This window comes from Somniosus microcephalus, chromosome 7 (genome assembly GCF_052327205.1).
Source record: "Somniosus microcephalus isolate GS21.2 chromosome 7, FLI_Smic_1.0, whole genome shotgun sequence".
Lineage (NCBI taxonomy): Eukaryota > Metazoa > Chordata > Chondrichthyes > Squaliformes > Somniosidae > Somniosus > Somniosus microcephalus.
Genome location: NC_140993.1, coordinates 78471596 through 78492367, shown reverse-complemented (window position 1 = coordinate 78492367; position 20772 = coordinate 78471596). Strand labels below are relative to the sequence as shown.

The following is a 20772-nucleotide window of genomic DNA, read 5'->3' as shown; positions in this document are numbered from 1 at the left end:
TGTTCTCACTGTCACATCACTACACGAGGTCGCCTCTTGTCGCACTGTTATACCTGGGCTGACCACCTCCGACTCCGCCCATTACCTGCCCAGGTATAAAGGTAGCTGACTGGCTAGTATTCCTCCCTGTTGGATCGGATCACCCACGAGGGTGGGCTCTGTTATTTAGCCAATAAAAACCTTCAGTTACGTTCTTAACTCGTCGCCTTTTATTGGACTAATTGATAGGCATATCATGCACCACCTCCTACGCGCCCATTTTCAGGCACAATCAAAGTTCTAGGCCACTACTGTCTCTGGCTAGGAAGGGGAAAATTAAACAGGGTTTCTGCTCCTGATTTCCATCCAGTGACCACTGCTGTATGCCGTATGTGTGCACATTTGAGATGAGGAAAGGATTAAGCTAGATTATGATGGCTCCTGGAGTTGAATAGCCCATTAACACTCAGTTCAGGGTTTGTTTGCTCACTGCCCCTTTATTTTCTTGTCCTTTAAAGTGAATAGGGGAAAACTGCAAGTGCACAAGTGAAAAGCCTCAGCTATATTTTCCAGCCTCGCTCATAAAGAATAGGACTTGGGTGGATTAGGTCTGCTATTGACTGTAAACCTTAACCCAAAAATGAATGTACACCCCCGGGACAAGAGGGATGAGGAAAAAATTGGAGATGGGGAATAAAGTTTGAGAGAAAATTACTGCAGGTATATAGGACTAGAAATTTGCCTCCTTTGTGCCTCCGGGGGGGGGGCGATAACGGGGTGCTACTGGCATTGTGACCGGGTGCGGCGAGAGTTTCGAGATTTGCGGCGGCGGTAACCCCAGCACCATGATCTCCTGTGTCCGGAGATCGTGACATCGTGTTGCGCATCGCCCCAATAGCACCCCAGATCCGAACTTTGGTTCCGTCCCCTGCAGTATCACCGGGGGCTTGGGGAGCGCTATTTAAAGGGGATGATGGTTGCGTCAATGAAATAACTTTTTGAATGCGTTACTTCAATTTTTCGTTTTCCTTGGCCTCGATTGATCAGCCCTGCACTCTGCTAGAGTGCTTGGGGCTGATCGTCATGGATTGCGGCTGCCGTCAGCGACGAGGGACCTCCTTTCCACATAGAACGTGCAGCGATGGCCCTTCCCTTTAAGGGAAGGAAGGAGCCTCTGTTCCCGGCAGCACTGCCCTCGACATTGGGCAGCGCTGCACCGCTACTGCCCCTCTTGTCAGCTTTAGCGCTCCAAGGGAAGTGGTAGCGCTTGATTTAGCGCTCCACTTCCTTCCTGGAGCGCTAAACCGGAAGTTCGGTTCAGAGTCTCTTCTCTCTCTCTTAGGCAGTCCCTCGGAACAGAGGATGACTTGCTTCCACATTAAAAATGAGTTCTCAGGTGACTGATGAGTCCAATGCGGGACCTACAGTCTCTGTCACAGGTGGGGCAGATGGTGGTTGAAGGGACGGGTGGGTGGAGTGCTTGGGTTGATGTGCGCTCCTTGCGCTTGGCTTCCACTTGCTCCCGGCAAAGAGACTCAAGGTGTTCGGCGCCTTCCTGGATGTTTCTCCTCCACTTTGTGGGGTCTTGGGCCAGGGATTCCCAGGTGTCGGTGGGGATGCTACACTTTTTCAAGGAGGCTTTGAGGGTGTCCTTGAAGCGTTTCCTCTGCCCACCTGGGGCTCTCTTGTCGTGCCGGAGCTCCGAGTAGAGCGCTTGTTTTGGGAGTCTCGTATGGGGCATGTGGACAATGTGACCCACCCATCAGAGCTGATCGAGCGTGGTCAAAGCTTCGATGCTGGCCTGAGCAAGAACACCGATGTCGGTGCGCCTATCCTGCCAATGGATTTGCAGGATCTTGCGGAGGCAGTGTTGGTGGTACCTCTCCAGTGCTTTGAGGTGCCTGCTGTACATGGTCCATGTCTCTGGTTCAGTCCCTCGCATAGCGCCCGGCGATACTTTTGCACTACCACAAAAGTTATTGCCCCAAAAGGGGCGCTATGCAATTTCTCCCCCACCCAAGGACTTTCAGTGCAAAGTACTCACTTTTTGAGTTTTCAACATGACCCCATCTGTTCTAGTTACTGACCAATTAACTCCCGTTCTTAGTCTATCACAGACATCAATCTGTCTCTATCTGCCAGCTTGATCCCAAATCTTTCAAAATCACAGTGGCTGGACTTCTACAATGCTCTCCTTGTCAGCCTCCTGGTTTCTAACATTCATAAATACTGCAGCCCATGCTTTCTCCCACAAGATGACCCACAACCCCATCACCTGTTTTTACTCAGCTTCCCACATCCCAGAGAATTGATTAAGGTTCTTGACCTCACCTTCAAATCCCTTCGGTCTCAGTCAAGTCTTCTAGCTCTATGTTCCTGAGTGCACCCTCTATCCACCAGCACCAGCCTAATTTTAATTCCCTCTGCTTCAGTCAGCAACCTTTCGTTCAGACACTGACGTTTACAGTGCTCAGAGACATCTTTGTATATAAGCTGTTGTTGAATGAGAGAGGGAGTGGCTTGCTACTAAGGATAGTAAAGAGCCAATATATCAGCCTAGGAAGGCACCTATACAAATTGGAAGGACAGGAGCATGGCCATGCATGAAAAGTATTTGAAAGAACCTGCAGCTTCAGCAATTGGCAACCTGGCACTATTCTCTTTGGCTAACCTAGGTTTGCCGCTGTCATACATGTAGGAAGTTGAGTGAACAATTGAACCTTTCAGCCTGTTGATAAAGCGGGGTGTGACCCTTGGCACGTAACTCATTCCTCACTATGTAGTAAAATATAATTCTAAAATTGGATTCTGGATTCATTCCTATTTTTTTTTAATGGAAACTAAGGCATACATTTGGTTATTGCCCATTATAATGTCATGATGTATATATACATACTTGTATATGTGCACACGTGACCTCATCTCAGAGTACGGGTAATGCATGATCCTTTCCAGAAGGTAAGATCCCAGTTGGCATTGCATTATCTCTGGTAATTGGTAGTTTTTATTATTACAGTGAATTAAAAAATTATATCATTAAAAAGTTTTACATCTGGCAGTATAGCCATAGAGCAGAGAAAGGTGCCGAGAGTGAATTTTTTTTTGTCCATGAATAACGTCAAATCAACTTATGCAGCATACTGTGTGATATTGGGTATCAAGCTTCTGTTATTAAAACAATTGCATACTCCAACAAATTGTGTGCATTGCCCTGGGAGACTTGCTAGGATCTCAAAGAAAGTATGGAGCTCCTTGGATTTCTGTATCCATTATGCTTTTTAATACAAAGGCCATTGATCAACCTAGATTCAGCCAGAATAAAGTACTTAGAGACAAGATTAACACAGCATTTGTACACTGATTGGTGATTACTCACAAAATTCCTTTTGTATTACAGTACAAGCTTCCTTTTTGCATCAACAAATGTCAAACCTAAATTATTCAATTGACATTTTTATTAATCATGTTAACAACTGCATCATAAAACAGAACAATTTCAGACAGTACTGAAACCTCCCTCCAACATTTTTTTCTCTCCCTTCACCACATGCCAGCTCTGTACCCAGCAAACCATGACACATTTCCCTGACTGAAACTGCAGGCAAGTGATCTGCTCCTAGGTCTCTACCCAAGTTGCTCCGTAAACACATGGTATGAAGTATGTGAGTGTGGCCTTGGTTGATTCATCCTCAATTTGTCTCATCCTCCTCACCTTGCTTGATTTGGTTGAGATGAGGAACTGGTCATGTGAGGAATCATGGGTAGTGCTCACCCTCCCTTATGGGATATGTCACCAGGCCGCAGTTAAGAGAGATTCAGCATGTAGACTGCCTTACGCATATCATGCATCACTATTTTCAATCACACTAAAGATTCGGTTATTAATGTCAATAGAAATGAAAAACAAACCGTATATGAACAAACTGTTCTATTATGAGGATAATTTATTACTTAAGATTGTCTCCACTTTAAAAAATATTAAAAAGGAGTTCTCTTGATGGGTCATTGATAAATATATTGTGTAATGGAAAGACCTGGGTTTAATCTCTGACCTACACTGAGAGAGTTGACCTCAACCAGGCCAGCAGTTGGGCACTACAATTGACCTCAGCACTCATGGGCAATGGAGGAAAACAAACAATAAAAAATCAGTCTTCCTGCGTCTGATGCATGTTCCCTTTTGAAATGAATCCATGTAAATATTGGCTGAAAACAAGCTTGGCTAGTCTGCACCCCATGGTTGGCTAACCCGTCATGGGTTACACATGAATAATTGCCATTTGGGCAAGGGCACCAGAATACTGCTTGCACCCATAAAATCATATCCCAGCAAAAGACATCAATTTCTTCAGCGGGAATTAGATTTGAGAAAAAAAAAATCAATCTAAATTCAGCTTCACCCACCACCAATTAACCCACAATATTATTTTTAAAGAAAAAGGATAGCCAAGAGATAAAAACACAATTATACAAGGACTAGAGTCAATATTTAATATCAGAAGTTGGCACTATTCAATAAAGGACATGTTTAAGACTTTACAAAATAATTATGGAAATTTAAAGTCCCTCCTGGCTGGTCCAACCAGTTTTGGAATGGCTTTGAAACTTTGGGAATTTGTCATTTGAATAAAACCCTGAGGCATAGTGTTCAAAGGAACAGACACACAGTGTAATGCTGCAGATTGTTTTACTTACTCAGAGCTTAATATCACCTGGTAGGAGGTGCATTTAAGTGGAATTAGTAGAAATGTTCACAAAACCAGAAACTGAAGATTCAGGTTCAAATCAAGTATTTAAACTTAATTGATCCTTTGTCTCATTCCCTAACCCTATCCCCTGAAAAAGTCATTTTTCAGAATCTTGAAAAATTAAGATGTAAAACGATGCCATATTTTAAATATATTTGCAGAAACAATCCTATTAAATAACAAGTTACAAAGCCTGCTTATCGACCCTGGTTTTAGTGAATGTCTGCTAAAACCACTTTTTAAGCAAGCCTCCAAAGTGTAATATTAATCTTCTACTGGGTCAAAGATGAAATTTGGGATACTTCAACGTCTTTGAGGGAAAGAGCCTGACTGGAAGAGTTTGCTGCGTTGTCACCACTACCACTGTGGACACCATCACATGCAGGGTAGTACTTTTAAGCATTCCACCACCCCCCCCTCAAAAATGACATTTTGTCTTGGAAAGTAAGAATTGTTTACTCTTCCTTCCCAATTAAAATATGTATCTACTCCCTCACATGAAAAGGGTTTGGCATGTTGACATGCTAGCTCCGTCGATAGCTTAGTGGATAAATTCACACCCTGTACCGTACTAAGTATAGATCAGGAAGGTTTGATCCCTGATCTGCGCTGAGTTAGTTGATCGCAGCCAGGATAGAGCTACAATTGGCCTAACTACCTCAGAGCTAGGGTGGAACCCAATTAGGTCACTATCAAGTTCACTGCCTACATGGCAACAGTTACTGCACTTTAAATTACATTTTTGTCTGTAAAACTTTGGGATGTCCTGAAGCTGTGAAATATGTTGTGTAAGTTATTTCTATCCCATGACCCCTACTGGAAAGTATGTGCGGAGTGTCTATTGACACCATTGTATCAGCCAACGAGGTGGAGGCGGGACGGTACTTACGGCCGGCAGGACTTACAGCCAGTGTATTTTACAGCAACACACAGAACTCGTGTGCGTAAAATCAATCCGGCACTTACAGCAATGCGGTCTCCGGGCGTGATTGACGGAGGAATTACCCAATCATTTCTATTCTGGCCAGGAATAGTGGTGTCACTATATGCAGCCAAGTATGTGTGTGTGTGTGTGTGTGGATACTAGGTATAATAGTATTGGGCTAGGCTGTAATGTTCCTGATAGTAAAACTGATGGACAACACTTGGGCAAGATACCTGAAGGCTAACAGCTCCCATAGAAATGCTCCCTCAATTTTAACCACTCAAGGTGGTAATTCAACATGGGTTACCACTTTGACAGGAGAAAACTGGGAGCCAATGGAAACAGTAAACCTTAGATATTGTTTTTACTCTGCCTGTTGTCTGCATGCAAGTAAAATAGCATTTCATATACTCGTACCATTTTTTGATATTTAAGACGTGACAAAGAATGGAGCCTTTGGGTGCTGCAGATTAGCACACTTCTGTTTCATCTCTGGGCCTCGGTTTGAATTCTGTCAGACTGAAGGGATGAAGATTTGCTCTCTGTGTTGGCTGCAAGGACCCAAGGTGAAATGATCAGTTTACGGTACAAAACCCCACATAATCTGGCACAAGTTGACAATTTGCCAATTCTCAGTCCAAGTGACCATCAGTGTGGTTAGTCTGGGAAATGGTTTGAGTTAAGAGATGTTGTTGGGACAGACTAGAGGGAGGTTTATTCTGCATCTATCCAGACTGGTGAATGCTGACACTGTGTACCTATTCCCAGCAGTGACAGTTCTCAACTTGATGAACTACAAAAAATTATTACAAAGCAAACGCCATAAACTCAGACAGGCTGGGTACAGTACCAAAATGTTTACACAGATTCTACCCAAGCATCTAAACAAATTACAAATTTATTCCTGAAATTCCATTGTATGAGCACTCATTTCCATTTTTTTCCAGCTGGATATAGCCTGTGGTTTTGTTGTGTTTTGAAAGGTGAAGGTAATATTTTCTTTAGCTTTTTCAAGATAAGGATCTGGGAAGTGTTGAATTTCTCCAGAAAAGTGCTTCCAGTACATTAGTTCTGACATAGAAAGGTATTTCTGGGAATCAGACTTCTCTGAACTGTGGCCCAGTTGACAGGTTCTAGGAGCTGGAAGCTTTTCAGCAGTGAGATTAGCTGGAATGAGAACAGCAATTCATTTAAATAATATGGTTTCAAATGCATTTGTTTTACATTTTCACAACAGATCTGACAGTTAAAAGTGGTGCAATTCCACCACTGGCTATCACATTGTCAAGTGTTCACTTTGGGGAATTCCATATAAAACAGAGATGTAACTAAAGCTAGGTTAGCCAGAAAATGGGGGTACAGAAAGAACTTGGCGGGGGTGGGGGGGAAATCAAGAGGGAGAAATTGAAAAAGTGGCTGAAAAGAAACAGGCATGAGAAAGCAGGAAATAATTCAGATTAGGAGATATTGGTGAAAAAAAGGCAGAATCTGAGAACGTTAAATCAACTAAATCAGGCAGATTAAAAAAAGTCACATAATGAGATATAGTAAGGTATGTTCTGGGCTTCAACAAGAGTAAAGGGAGGGTTGCAGGAGGCGCACATAGATTTTGCAAAGCAGCTCCAGACTCATAAACCGCTGCCAAATCCTACTTGTGTGGTGTAATTTATATAATGGTTTTGGCCTCTTAGCTAGTGCGATAACATCAGGGTGATGATGCTTAGAACAGAACTATTTCACTGTCGGCCAACTATTTAACTGACCACTGAACTTTCCAGCTCTGTACCAGTCATATTATGGAGATCTGCAATCAAGCAACACAATTAAACTCAGTAACCCAAAGAAAAATCCTGTTTTAAAAGGCACAGTGGCATAGAAATTTGATGGCGCTGCGCCTGTAATATAGGCGCAAAACAGCTGCTTGTGTCCAATATGGCGGGCAGCATCCAGGACCTGCGTAAGAAACAGGCATTAGATCCTTTGCATATGCAAATAGGGGGCCTATTTGAGGCCCTCTTTGCTTAAAGGAACTGCTGAAGGCTGCCTCTGGAAAGCCAATTTTTTTTTGTTTTACTAACCTTATGGTGGAGCTGGGAGGAGTAGGCTAATACAGGGTACCACCATATATACAAGGTGAACAGAATTTATTGAGACTTGAAATTCAGACTTGTGCAACAGAATCTTTCTCACTTGAAGTATTCCCAAATTGTACTGACATTAATTCCATGATGCCAGCAAACACGATCGGGACCAGCACAATTTCATTCTCAGCCAACTATTTAATTGACCACTGAACTTTCCAGCTCTGAGTAAGTAAAATCTTATATTGCAAACCAAATATCCTCAAATGTTACACTTTTCATATTAACAGGATGCCAATGGTTTGTATCAGCCTTGTTGAGCTCTTGATCTCATCTAAAACTCTGCTGCCTGTGTCCTAACTCGCACCAAGTCCAGTTCACCCATCACCTCTGTGCTCACTGACCTACATTGGCTCCCGGTCTGGCCTCGATTTTAAAATTCTCATCCTGGTTTTCAAATCCCTCTATGGCCGCACCCCCCCCCACCCCTGTAACCTCCTCCAGCCCTTCAACCCTCCGAGATCTCTGCGCTCCTCCAATTCTGGCCTCTTGCGCATCCCCAATTTTCTTCACTTCACCATTGGCGGTCTTCAGCTGCCTAGGCCCTAAGCTCTGGAATTTCCTCCCTAAGCCTCCCTGCATCTCTACTTCTCTCTCCTCCTTTAAGGCGCTTCTTGAAACCTACTGCACCTGTCCTAATATCACCTTATGTGGCTCGATGCCAAATTTTGTTTGATGACACTCCTGTGAAGCACCTTGGGATGTTTTACTATTTTAAGGGTGCTATATAAATACAAGTTGTTGTTGTTGCTCAAGATTACTCACACAGTGATGGTTTCAGATCTTCCTCATGAAGTCAGGAGAGGAGCTAAGTAGGTTAGTTGTTTCTCCACAGGAAGGGAGGGAAAAAAGGCAGGTGGATCAGCCCAGGCTAATTCTCGATAGCTGGCCATAAAAATTGAAGCAATTCATGCAAACTGATCGATTCTGACATGGAAAACACTAGGGAGTGTCGACAACTGATGAGGAAAAATGTACTGACTCTGAGCAGATGCCTTTGTATGCAACAAAGAGGGAACATCTTAGTGCTCTTGATGTCAAAGATGATTTAAAGGGACATGGTCCCTCACAGTTTTCCCCACTGGGATCTTGGGCTTACTCCTACAGCATGGGGAGGATGCTGTAATAATTATTTTGCCTCTTTGCTTTATCGGTATCTAACCAAAATGGGTTTATGACACTCATCAAAGCCCAGTACTTACCTAACGGCTCTCCATTTCCCAAACAGTTGCAGTACAAGAGATCGTGGGTAAGACAGTTAGAGCCTTCATCTAATTCGAAAAGATTTCGAAGTTCTTCTAGGGAAAAGCCGGCATGCTCACTCTTCTTTTTTAGGTCAACCACTGCTCCAGACAAACTTTGCTTACTGACCTGTCGCTGATAAATCTTCTCTTCTATGGTCCCTGTAATGGAAGAATATGTTAAAATGCATGACTGATTATGTAAGTGTGTATTTGTATGTGTCTTTTACCAACTGACCCAAATTTGAACCAATAATATTAAACAGTTATGTGGCATTACATGCTGGTTAAGTTTTAATAGTCCATCTGAACAACTAAGGGAAAATGGATAAATATTTGCAGCAGATGAAGATACAAAGTTATGGGAGGAAGCAAGATGGTGGGATTCGTTTTAGATTACCGTAGCAAAGAACCAGCGCAAATACTATGGGCCAAAAGGCCTCCTTCTGTGCTGTAAATTTATGTGATTCAATAGCTTCTTGATAAACTTCCTGATGATTATGGTTGTGAGCAAATAATACCTTCCTGGTTGTACTGTCTGTGTGTGGTACTCATGTTTGTGCAAGTGATTAAATACTGGAAAGTCTCTGCCTCAATCTATATAAAGCTTAATGTGTGTGAAGATTAAGACAAATCCAACTTTTCCTTTGGGGGTATCCACCGTCAACCTACAATGTTACAATATGTTGTATTTCACTCTGTACATTGTAGCACAGTGTGATAGAGCACCAATATTCATGCTGGTTAAGTTTGTGGGGAACAGCATAACTAGAGGCCATCAATATAAGATAGTCACCAAGAAATCCAATAGGGAATTCAGAAGAAACTTCTTTACCCAAAGAGTGGTGAGAATGTGGAACTCGCTATCACAGGGAGAGGTTGAAGTGAATAGTATAGATACATTTAAGCGGAGGCTAGACAAGCATATGAGGGAAAAGGGAATAGAGGGTTATGCTGATAGATTTAGATGAGGAAAGACGGGAGGAGGTTCGTGTGGAGCATAAACACTGGGATGGACTGGTTGGGCCGAATGGCCTGTTTCTGTGCCGTATATCCTATGTAATCCTATGTAATATTCTGTACCATGGAGTGGAGATTTAATTCCTGATTCCATTGTGTTCCACAGCTCAGCTTTATTGCTAAGGTATGAAGCTGAGGCAAGGTACTTCCCTAAAGTGAATGAGATACAACAACAGCAATTTGTATTTATATAGCGCCTTTAACGTAGTAAAACCTCCCAAGGAGCTTCGTAGAACTGTTATGAGACAAAAATTTGATACCAAACCACATAAGAAGAAATTAGGGCAGATGACCAAAAGCTTGGTCAAAGAGGTAGGTTTTAAGGAGCGTCTTAAAGGAGGAAAGAGAGGTAGAGAGGCACAGAGGTTTAGGGAGGGAGTTCCGGAGCTTAGGGCCTAGGCAGCTAAAGGCACGGCCACCAATGGTTGAGCGATTATAATCAGGGATGCTCAAGAGGGCAGAATTTGAGGAGCGCAGATATCTCAGGGGGGTTGTGGGGCTGAAAGAGATTAGAGATAGGGAGGGGCGAGGCCATGGAGGGATCTGAAAACAAGGATGAAAATTCTGAAGTCGAGGCATTGCTTAACCAGGAGCCAATGGAGGTCAGCGAGCACAGGGGTGATGGGTGAACGGGACTTGGTGCGAGTTAGGACACGGGCAGCAGAGTTTTGGATGAGGTCAAGTTTATGGCAGGTGGAGAGCGTTGGAATAGTCAAATCTAGAGGTAACAAAGGCATGGATGAGGGTTTCAGCAGCAGATTAGCTGAGGCAGGGCAGAGACGGGCAATGTTACAGACATGGAAATAGGCGGTCTTAGTTATGCCGTGGATATGTGGTCAGAAGCTCATTTCAGGGTCAAATATAACACCAAGGTTGCGAACAGTCTGGTTCAGCCTCAGACACATGCTAGGGAGAGGGATGGAGTCAGTGGCTAGGGAACGGAGTTTGTGGCAGGGACTGAAGACAATGGCTTCTGTCTTCCCGAATTTTAATTGGGGAAAATTTCTGCTCATCCAGTACTGGATGTCGGACAAGCAGTCTGACAATTTACAGACCATGGAGGGGTTGAGAGAAGTGGTGGTGAGGTAGAGCTGGGCGTCATCAGCGTACATGTGGAAACTGACGCAGTGTTTTCAGATACAAATAGAGGGAAAGGCACCTGGATAACTCTTGTGCCCACCAGGCAGCCAGTTCAAGCACTCACCTCAGTCACAAGTTGTGTGATGTCCAGGAACATCAGAGAGGGTAAAAATAACAAATAAATACTAACCATGTATATCATATTTCAGAACTAAGTTGAAAAATTAACAATGATCACAGAATAAAAATATGAGACTTATAACTTTGCATGACTGCTGGTCATTCATGGGTCAGAAGAAAGCATTAACATACCGTAACCAGCAAGCAGCTTTTAAGCATAAATCCAAGTACAACTAGAAAATGAGCTAAATTCGCCGAAATCCTTTAACTGTTTCACCCTCTTTTTAATTAACAGAACAGTTCCTGATTTCCACAATGATGAATTGGTAAAAATGAGCCACTGAAAGCAGCCAAGTCTCAATATCAGGCTGGTATACAAACTCATAAGTGGCTGCGGGACTCTACAGTTACCAGGCTATCAAAATCAATTTTTCCATTTTTTAAAATAATTAGTATGCTGTTTTTTTGTCCAACAATTTTCTCCCTGTCCTTCATCTCTTGGAAGTGTTGCTGGAGCATAGTCCCGTGGGTGGGGGACATCCTCTAGCACCCCGCTCAGGTGACAGTTACTCATACATAATTGTTGCCAGGCTATTCGGCCTTGGTGTATATTGCATGCAAGCCTGGTCCTGTCCTCACCTGATATCTACTAACAGCAGGGATTGCTGGATAGCAACCAGGAGTGGGAAACCTGGACGATTTTCCCCTGCCTAACCCAGTGGTACTGAAGCCAATTAGTGCCCTCAATACACATCGGGGATCAAACAGAGACCTTTCTGTCTGTATGGTTCAGATACTCACCAATGGAGTCACTGAATTATTAGGGAGTTCTTTTTACTTTATAAAAAGACAAGGTGGGACAAAAAAACAAAGATAATCACAAGTGTTGTAAATACAGCAGGGAAAATGTTATCTGCATAAAAAATATATACTTTTTTTTAAAGAAAATGTAATTGACTTAACCAAATAGAGGTTGTCAAATCATTCTAATTGGTTACATCAAAATTTAACAACATAATTAATCAGGGTTTTAAATGCCAGTAAGTTTACTGCTTCCATAAAACGAATTGAAAGTCAGTGAAAACCATGGAAAATCTGAGCAGCCAATGACGTTTACTGATACACAAATGATGCAGCTTGACGATTTAAAAAGGGACTCAACGGCTACTGAAAGTCATGCCAAATCAGTTCAAAATCTGTGATTTTATGATTTTAAAGTTCCTGAAGTGATTGATTTGCATTCACGGATAGAGACAGATATGCAAAAAAATTTTCCTAGTGATTTGTGGGGGATGAAAATGTTGACTTATTGGAAAACTTGGATTAACATCAATGCTAAAGCCTAATGAATAGGGTTTCCACAGACAGGCAATTTTTTCCATTTATAATTCAATCTGTGTGTGTATTTATTAGAGCAAAGAACCCGACAATGAATAGCCATCAAAGTCTCTTTCTAATAACACTCAGTGTTTTGGTTAAAAGGTTTCTAAATTTTGTAACTGTTTAGACATATGGGATGAAAAATGGCCAATTTAAAGCTCTGGTTTATCTGTTGCAGTACTCCATCTTGTGGCTGGCTATGGTAACGGGTATTACACAGCACAAAGGATTTGTTTTGGTTGAAACACTTTTTTCAGATTGTCAGGCAACCACAGCTTCTCAACGACTACAGGACACATTTTTTGACATGAACTTCAACATCTGATATCTCAGCTTTTGGAAAATATACTTTTAATTAATATCTTATACGTATATTTTATTTAACAAAAGGTAAACAAAGGAATAAGAAAATCCTCTACTGGAGTTCCACAGAAGTTGTGTTGTAACTATTTAAATGCTTATGATTTACTAGGTTTTTTGCTAGGTATTGCTGGAAATTATTTCACCAACAAAATACTATTCCTAACACTTGTTTACAGAAGAAATATTTTGAAAATTAACCTACTTACGCTATAAACATGTCCTCGATAGGGGTAGTACTTGGCAAGAGACAGTCATTTGAAGGAGATGCAATCATATACGGGAGCCAATTTTCTTTAGTATGCAAGCATTGTAGGGCATATTCCAGCTGAATCATTGCATGACCAGCGAGTACAACTGAGCACAAGGCTCTTACAGTAATCACATCACTGCTTGCCAAATTTGTTCTTCTTTTGTATCCCTCACCAATTTTTCTTCGTTCCACTCCTTAAAACGTTGACTTCTTGTCATGGATGCCATTTGCTTTTAGATTTGGCCATTTCTTCAGCAACAGGTCACTGATCAACCCTTACCGTGCCTACTTATCTCAAGAGTCATGGCAGGGAGAGCCTCAGATATTTTACTGAAGTACATTACAGGGGTAATTCCGCGATTCAGTACTCTGGATTACCGACCACGGGATTACCTTTTATATCTCCCATCAACACTGAGGCTGAGAAAGGGTTAAAAAAAAGGATACCAAGTAGGAACAGGAAGCTGCTCCTCACTAGCACATGGGTGCCTTAGCTATCTTTAAAAGCCTCACAAGAGGAACTTTATATAATGGCTTCTGAAAATCAGTCAATTGTGCTCATTAGATAGCCCATGTCATTTGTGAGGCATGAGCTCTTACCAGCTGACTACTCTTTATGGTTACTGTACTCTTTAGATTGGCATCCTAGCTGTGTGGGGAATCAAACTCATGCTCTCCATTGTCATGGTACTGTGCATTGGTTCTCCAACATGTTACACCACCACTCCATGTAATAAATCTCTAAAAAAGGTTAATTTTGTTGTTTAATTGAAAAAAAATACTAGATTCAGGTTTATTTAGAGACCATTTCAAAAAACATCTCATTTTTAAATTGAGATTCACAGATCAGTCTGTTAGCTTTCAGCAGGCAATTGAGGGGGCAACAATAGTCAAATTAAAGATATCTCTGATCATTATTTAATATTATGGAACAAGGTATCAAAACAAACCTGTAGTTAGTAGTCTGTAAATGTGCACAGGTCTCCTTTGACCATCTCTCCATATCCTGGCCATAGCCTTGAGGAATAGAAGCACATAAATTAATACTTTTAAAAAATAAACTGCGACAAATGTATAATAATTGAATAATTCCAAACTCTTTACCAGTCTTACTGAACATCGTATCTTGTTTTTCCAATAACTTTGGCACATGGCACTTCGAAAGAGCCGGCGCAGACTCAATGAGCCGAATGGCCTCCTTCTATGCTGTACTATTCTATGATTGCATGATTTCCCCAATCTCAACTATCATCTGGTCAATTAGATAGCTCTCAAGAACCTGTAAGGAGCTGGCTTTAGAGCAGCAATAGCAAAGGATTAGCAGCAAACCTCTAGCCTGTCCCAGTTGGAGAGGGTATGCGTTATGGGGAAATGATTGGGAAGAAAATAGAGTGGGGAGATAAATTAACAGCACAAGACAAGGTATATAAATCTTTTGCTGTTTTTTGATATCCTCTATGGAAAGGAAGAGACCACCTAAAATTTTACACCATGGCACAATAAGCACTCTGAAGTAAGTTGTCTCCCTCTAACTTTCTCTTCTTACCTCTCTCCTGGAGACAGTGACTTCAGTATGTGAACTCTCAATAAATCTGTTGTGAAAACATGACTCGAGGAACCACACTGATGTAGTAATTAAGGTTAGACTATTAATCTCCTACTTCTAACATTACAAATATAACTATTAATGAGGAGGGGTATTTTCATTTTTAAACTTACTATAAAGTCAAGTCATTTGTTATTTTCCAAGTTCATTGAATGTATATAGTGAATAACTGCACAGGCTTACTATTCAAAATAATGTAATAGATTCATAGTAGGATTTGGCTACTTCTTTGTCAAGTGGCCACTGATTAAACCGTATCCTGCCTTCTGACCTCAAGGGTCAACGCAAGGAGTGCCTCAAGCACTTACTGAAGCCTATACCATATTCACCAACATTGAGGTAGAGACAGGATAAGCAGAGAGTAGAACATATTTTCACCCTGGAATTATTAATAAAACAAAAGTCCGTTGCAAACTCATAATTTTATTAACTATTAGTACGTGATCAATCACAAATCGCTTCAGCCTCAAACATAAGTGGTTTATAGAGTATTTACTACAGCCACATTTTCACCTATATTTCTTGTCTATATACCTGAACGTCATTTGCTGGATTCCAGTCGATGTCATACAGAACCAAGCGGGACGCTCCAATCAGATTTAATCCGACTCCACCAGCCTTTGAGCTGAGCAGGAAGATGAAACACTGGCTACGTTTGCTATTAAATGAATCCACAATTTGCTGTCGATGGCTGACGGGTGTTCGTCCATCTAGTCGGGTATAGCTATACCCAAAACACTTACACATTTCTTGCAAGATGTCTAATGTCTGAGTATAATTTGAAATCAGCACAACTCTGCAATAGAGAAAATTAAAATATGCACCTGTACAAATGGTGTGCTGGGTGGTTGTTTTTCTTGTATAAACACACTCAAGAGCCTGTACCAGTATCTTGTACATACAAGAAGTGCAACTTTTTGAGAGAAAACAGTATCCTGAATTAGGATTTTTTAACCAAAAAGCCATGAGGGTGAATTTTATACATTTGCACTCCCGGTGTAGGGGTGGAAGTCAGCAGGCTCTGCAGGATTCTCCATCCATCAATATTAATGGATGAAAAATCTTGCAGGGTCCACTGGCTGTTGTGTCTGAATTCCTGATATGCACTCCGGACATATGAAATTACAAGCCGAGAATGCAAATTTGTAAGATTTACCTCATGACATTTATAAATATAGTGCATCTAAACCAATTTCAGTTTGAGACAGCAAAATTATCGTAAACATGACTTGATTTTATAGTGGGTGTAATATCACTGTGACTATATTTATTTATAAACTAGCAACAATGAGCCATTCAATTTTGCATTCCTTTATTTATTTCTATTTTTCCATTAATTTTTATTTAAACAATGAATTTTGTGGAGAGGTTAAATTGGTTGGAGGGGTTTGTAAGCTGACATTGCGTTGAAGCTGAATCTACACTGGTACAGATACAATCATTATTCTGCTATGCATGTCTACTCAGCTCCCTCTTGTGGCCAGTTTTCCTATAGCTTAAATTCATTGCATATTTTGTTTCCAATTATTTTCTTATATATGTAATAGCAAGTTATTGCCTTGTATACATTTCAATCAGTAAATCATTTCAATATAGCTCCTACAACAACAACAACAACTTCCTCCATTTTATTTAGTTCCTTTAACATAGCAAAACGTCCCAAGGCGCTTATCAATAAAAACATTTGACACCGAGCCACAGAAGGAGATATCAGGACAGATGTCCAAAAGCTTGGTCAAAGAGGTAGGGTTTAAGGAGCATCTTATATGAGGGGAAAGAGGTAAAGAGGCAGAGAGGTTTAGAGAGGGAATCCCAGAGCTCAGGGCCAAGGCAGCTGAAAGCATGGCCGCCAATGGTGGAGAAATTAAAATCGGGGATGCCCAAGATGCCAGAATTGGAGGAGCGCAGAGATCTCGAAGGCTTGTAGGGCTGGAGGAGGTTACAGAGATAAGTGGGTGGAGGGATTTGAAAACAATGATGAGGATTTTGAAATGAGGCGGTGTGCAGACTGAGAGCCAGTGTAGGTGCAAGCACAGGGATGATGGGTGAACGAGATATTTGTGCTCCTCTAATTCTGGCCTCTTGAACATCCCTGATTTTAATCGCTCAACCATTGGTGGCTGTGCCTTCAACTGCCAAGGCCGTAAGCTCTAGAATTCCCATCCCAAACCTCACCACCTCGCTTTCCTCCTTCAAGACGCTCCTTAAAACCTACTTCCATCTGCCCTAATTTCTCCTCATGTGGCTCAGTGTCAAATTTTGTTTTAGAACGCTCCTGTGAAGCGCCCTGGGATGTTTTACTACATTAAAGGTGCTATATAAATACAAGTTGTTGTTGTTGTACTTTTCAGGCTAGAGGGATATAAACAGTGCTGTTCCCAGGGGTCAGTGCAAGCAACTTCTGGAGGACATAGCCAGATTAATAGATTGGGCAGATAGATGTTGAATGAAGTTTGATGCAGAGAAATATGAGGTGATACATTTTGGAAAGAAAAATAAGAAAAGGAAGTATATAATAAGTGGTAAAGCGTTAAAGGAATAGAAGGGCAGTCAGCCTTAATGATTCAGATACACAAATGTCATACTTAAAGCTGTTAAAAAACATATTGGCTACTAGATTTTAGAAATAGGGGCACAGAATATAAAAGCAAAGAGGTAATGTTAAACCTTTACAAATCATTACAGTAATTAAGTTGCAATTAGAATATTTGTCTGGAATTTCTGAAAGGGTTCTCCCGATCATGCACCTTTTCTCCGGGGTTTCTGCCCATCTTCTGCCAAAGTTATGGTGGACAGTCAGGGAACCCCCACAGAAATTGTACCCCATTATGTCCAGTTTTGGACACCCTACTTTAGAATCATAGAATAGAATCATAGAATAGTACAGCACAGAAGCAGGCCATTCAGCCCATCAAGTCTGCGCTGGCTCTTTCAAAGAGCGGTCCAGTTAGTCCCACTCCCCCGCTCTTTCCCCATATCCCTGCAATTGTTTCTTCTTCAAGTATTTATCCAATTCCCTTTTGAAGGCTACTATAGAATCTGTATCCACCACCCTATCAGGCAGTGCATTCCAAATCCTAACCACTCGTTACGTAAAAAAGTTTTTCCTCATGTCGCCTCTGGTTCTTTTGCCAACCACCTTAAAATCTGTGCCCTCTGGTTATCGACCCTTTAGCCACTGGAAATAGTTTTTCTATATTTACTCTGTCTAAATCCTTCATGGTTTTAAACACCTCTATCAAATTTCCCCTTAGCCTTTTCTGCTCCAAGGAAAACAACCCCAACTTCTCCAGTCTATCCACTGTAACTAGGAAGGATGTCAAGAAGAGATTTTCTAAAACAAGACTAAGGATGAGAGGCTTTTGTTATAACAAAACACTAGAGAAATTGGGGCTCTTTGGAGGAGTGTTGATAAAGGTGTTCAAAATTGTGAGGGTTTTTGATGTAAATTGGAAAAAACTATTTACACTGCTCAGTAAGTTGGTAACTAGAGGGCTTAAATTTGAGATTATCACCAAAAGAATGAAGGAAGAATTTAGGAGAATTTTTAACTGTTATGACATGGAATGCTCAACCAAAAATAGTGGTGGAAACAGAATCCATAATGGCTTCAACAAAAAATATATTTAAATGGATTGGGGAAAGGGCTGGAGAATAGAACTAAAGGTTAGCTCTCTCAGAGAGCTGACACAAGCACAATGAGTTGAATGGCCTACTTCTGTGCTGTAAAATTCTATTCTGTTAACTAGCAGTTAGCAATCATGCTATACTTATTTTGTGGCAAGCCATAAAATATTTTCAAAGCAATGATTTTTAACAGTTATATACTTTGGTCAAGGAGCGAAGGAAAATAAACTTGTTTTAAAAAGAAAAGTAGCAAACCTTGGTCCAGTATGACTGATCAGTGAGCGCTAATTTGGAAACCACTCTGCACAAATGTTTTCATAGCTACCATCAATTCAAATGTAGAAGTTTTCTTCCCTACCTTTCAGCTGAACTCTGTGTATGAATGCCTGCTAAAAGATCTATCAGTACTTGCAGCTTCCCCGAATCCTTTGCAGTAAATGTGTCTGGTTCGTAGCACGTTGGAAATATGCCAGTCAGATCATTGTAAGGGCTGATTTCCAACTGATGGTCAAAATCTGGTTTTGTGGAATGATTCTTCTTTCCCTAAGACAATAAAGAGACAGAAACAATTTACCTCATTGTTACAAACTTTCAGTTACAAACTGAGTTGGTTTTCATTCATTTACAGTGCATTGATATTTCACAGAAGAATTCATAAAAATGGTATGTGATCCCAAGTTGTAATTTTCCACTCCCCTTAGAACAACAGTACAGGGTAATTTTCCGACTGTGGCCTAACCGGGAGCCTCACCTGCTGGGAGTGCATATCAGAAATTCGGGCACCTGCTACATGTTATTTTCCAACTATTAATTTAAATGCAAAGCACAAATTCGGAAAATTACCTCTTGTATTTAAATTGATGATACAGTAACCTCTGAAAATTAACCTCCCTTTTATAATGATATTTTTCAATCATCCTGATATAGTTGTAATCATTCAACCAGCTGCGGAAGCGTCAAAGCTTCTTTTACAATGAACTTTGACAATAAATAATACTCGAAAGCTGTTCCTCTGTAGCTTTTTAAAAATAAAGTTTCTCCCTTCCTCTCGAGTCATGTTGGAGTAAAGGTCAATGACATTGGCTACAATCTGTACCTCATCGAACAAATTATTCTTCATTTCTGAGCTTAGGAAGTGAGAGCTAGTCACACTTGATGTCCACACACGTGCACAGTACTCAGTATAAACAGTAGATCAAATCTGGCACCTTCTTCTGGCTCAGCTCTACCACAGAAGCTTCCAGCAGAGGTGGTGGTCATTTGGCCCAGTGTGTCTGTGCCGATTCTTTCCTTGGGCAAACTCTAAGGCTTGAATAAATACAGGGGCGAATTACTTAGGTGCGTGGGGAGGTTGCGAGGTTTCGGATGGGAAACCCGGAAGCCTGGGTTTCCCCACATGCCGTGGAGTTTTAACTCCACAGGATGTGTCTTTTAGAAACATAGAAGATAGGAGCAGGAGTAGGCCATTCGGCCCCTCGAGCCTGCTCCGCCATTCAATGAGATCATGGCTGATCATCCAAATTCAGTACCCTGTCCCTGCCTTCTCCCCATATCCCTTGATCCCTTTAGCCTTAAGAAATATATCCAACTCCTTCTTGAATATATTTAATGAACTGGCCTCCACCGCCCTCTGTGGCAGAGAATTCCACAGGCTCACCACTCTCTGGGTGAAGAAATTCCTCCTCGCTTCAGTCCTAAATGGCTTACCCCTTATCCTTAGACTATGACCCCTGGTTCTGGACTCCCCGGCCATCAGAAACATCCTTCCTGCATCTAGTCTGTCCAGGCCTGACAGAATTTTATAGGTTTCGATGAGATCCCCTCTCAATCTTCTAAACTCCAGTGAGTATAAGCCCAATCGACACAATCTCTCCTCATACGTCATTCCTGCCATCCCAGGTATCAGCCTGGTGAATCTTCGCTGCACTCCTTCCATGGCAAGAACGTCCTTCCTCAGATAAGGCGACCAAAACTGCACACAATACTCAAGGTGCGGTCTCACCAAGGCCCTGTACAACTGCAGCAACACATCCTTGTTCTTGTACTCGAACCCTCTTGCTACGAAGGCCAACATACCATTTGCCTTCTTAACTGCCTGCTGCACCTGCATGCTTACCTTCAGCGACTAGTGCACAAGAATACCCAGGTCTCTTTGCACTTCCCCTTCTCCCAATCTATTGCCATTCAAAAAATAATCTGCCTTCCTGTTTTTGCCACCAAAGTGGATAACCTCACATTTATCCACATTATAGTGCATTTGCCATGTTTCTGCCCAATCACCCAACCTGTCCA

At 41.6% G+C, this 20772-nt stretch overlaps 1 protein-coding gene across 1 annotated transcript in view; it reads right to left on the bottom strand.

The window, feature by feature from the left end:
• Positions 1-3236: 3236 nt before the first annotated feature.
• The window catches only part of rad54b (RAD54 homolog B), a 98979-nt gene continuing 81443 nt past the window's right edge, over positions 3237-20772 (bottom strand). The window contains exons 8-12 of the mRNA XM_085992652.1: positions 18839-19023; positions 15388-15649; positions 14198-14264; positions 8996-9196; positions 3237-6819 (exon numbers count right to left, since the gene is read on the bottom strand). Of these exons, the coding sequence (XP_085848778.1) occupies positions 6551-6819; positions 8996-9196; positions 14198-14264; positions 15388-15649; positions 18839-19023 (984 nt within the window). The 3' untranslated portion in view covers positions 3237-6550. The remainder of the gene's footprint in view (positions 6820-8995; positions 9197-14197; positions 14265-15387; positions 15650-18838; positions 19024-20772) is intronic.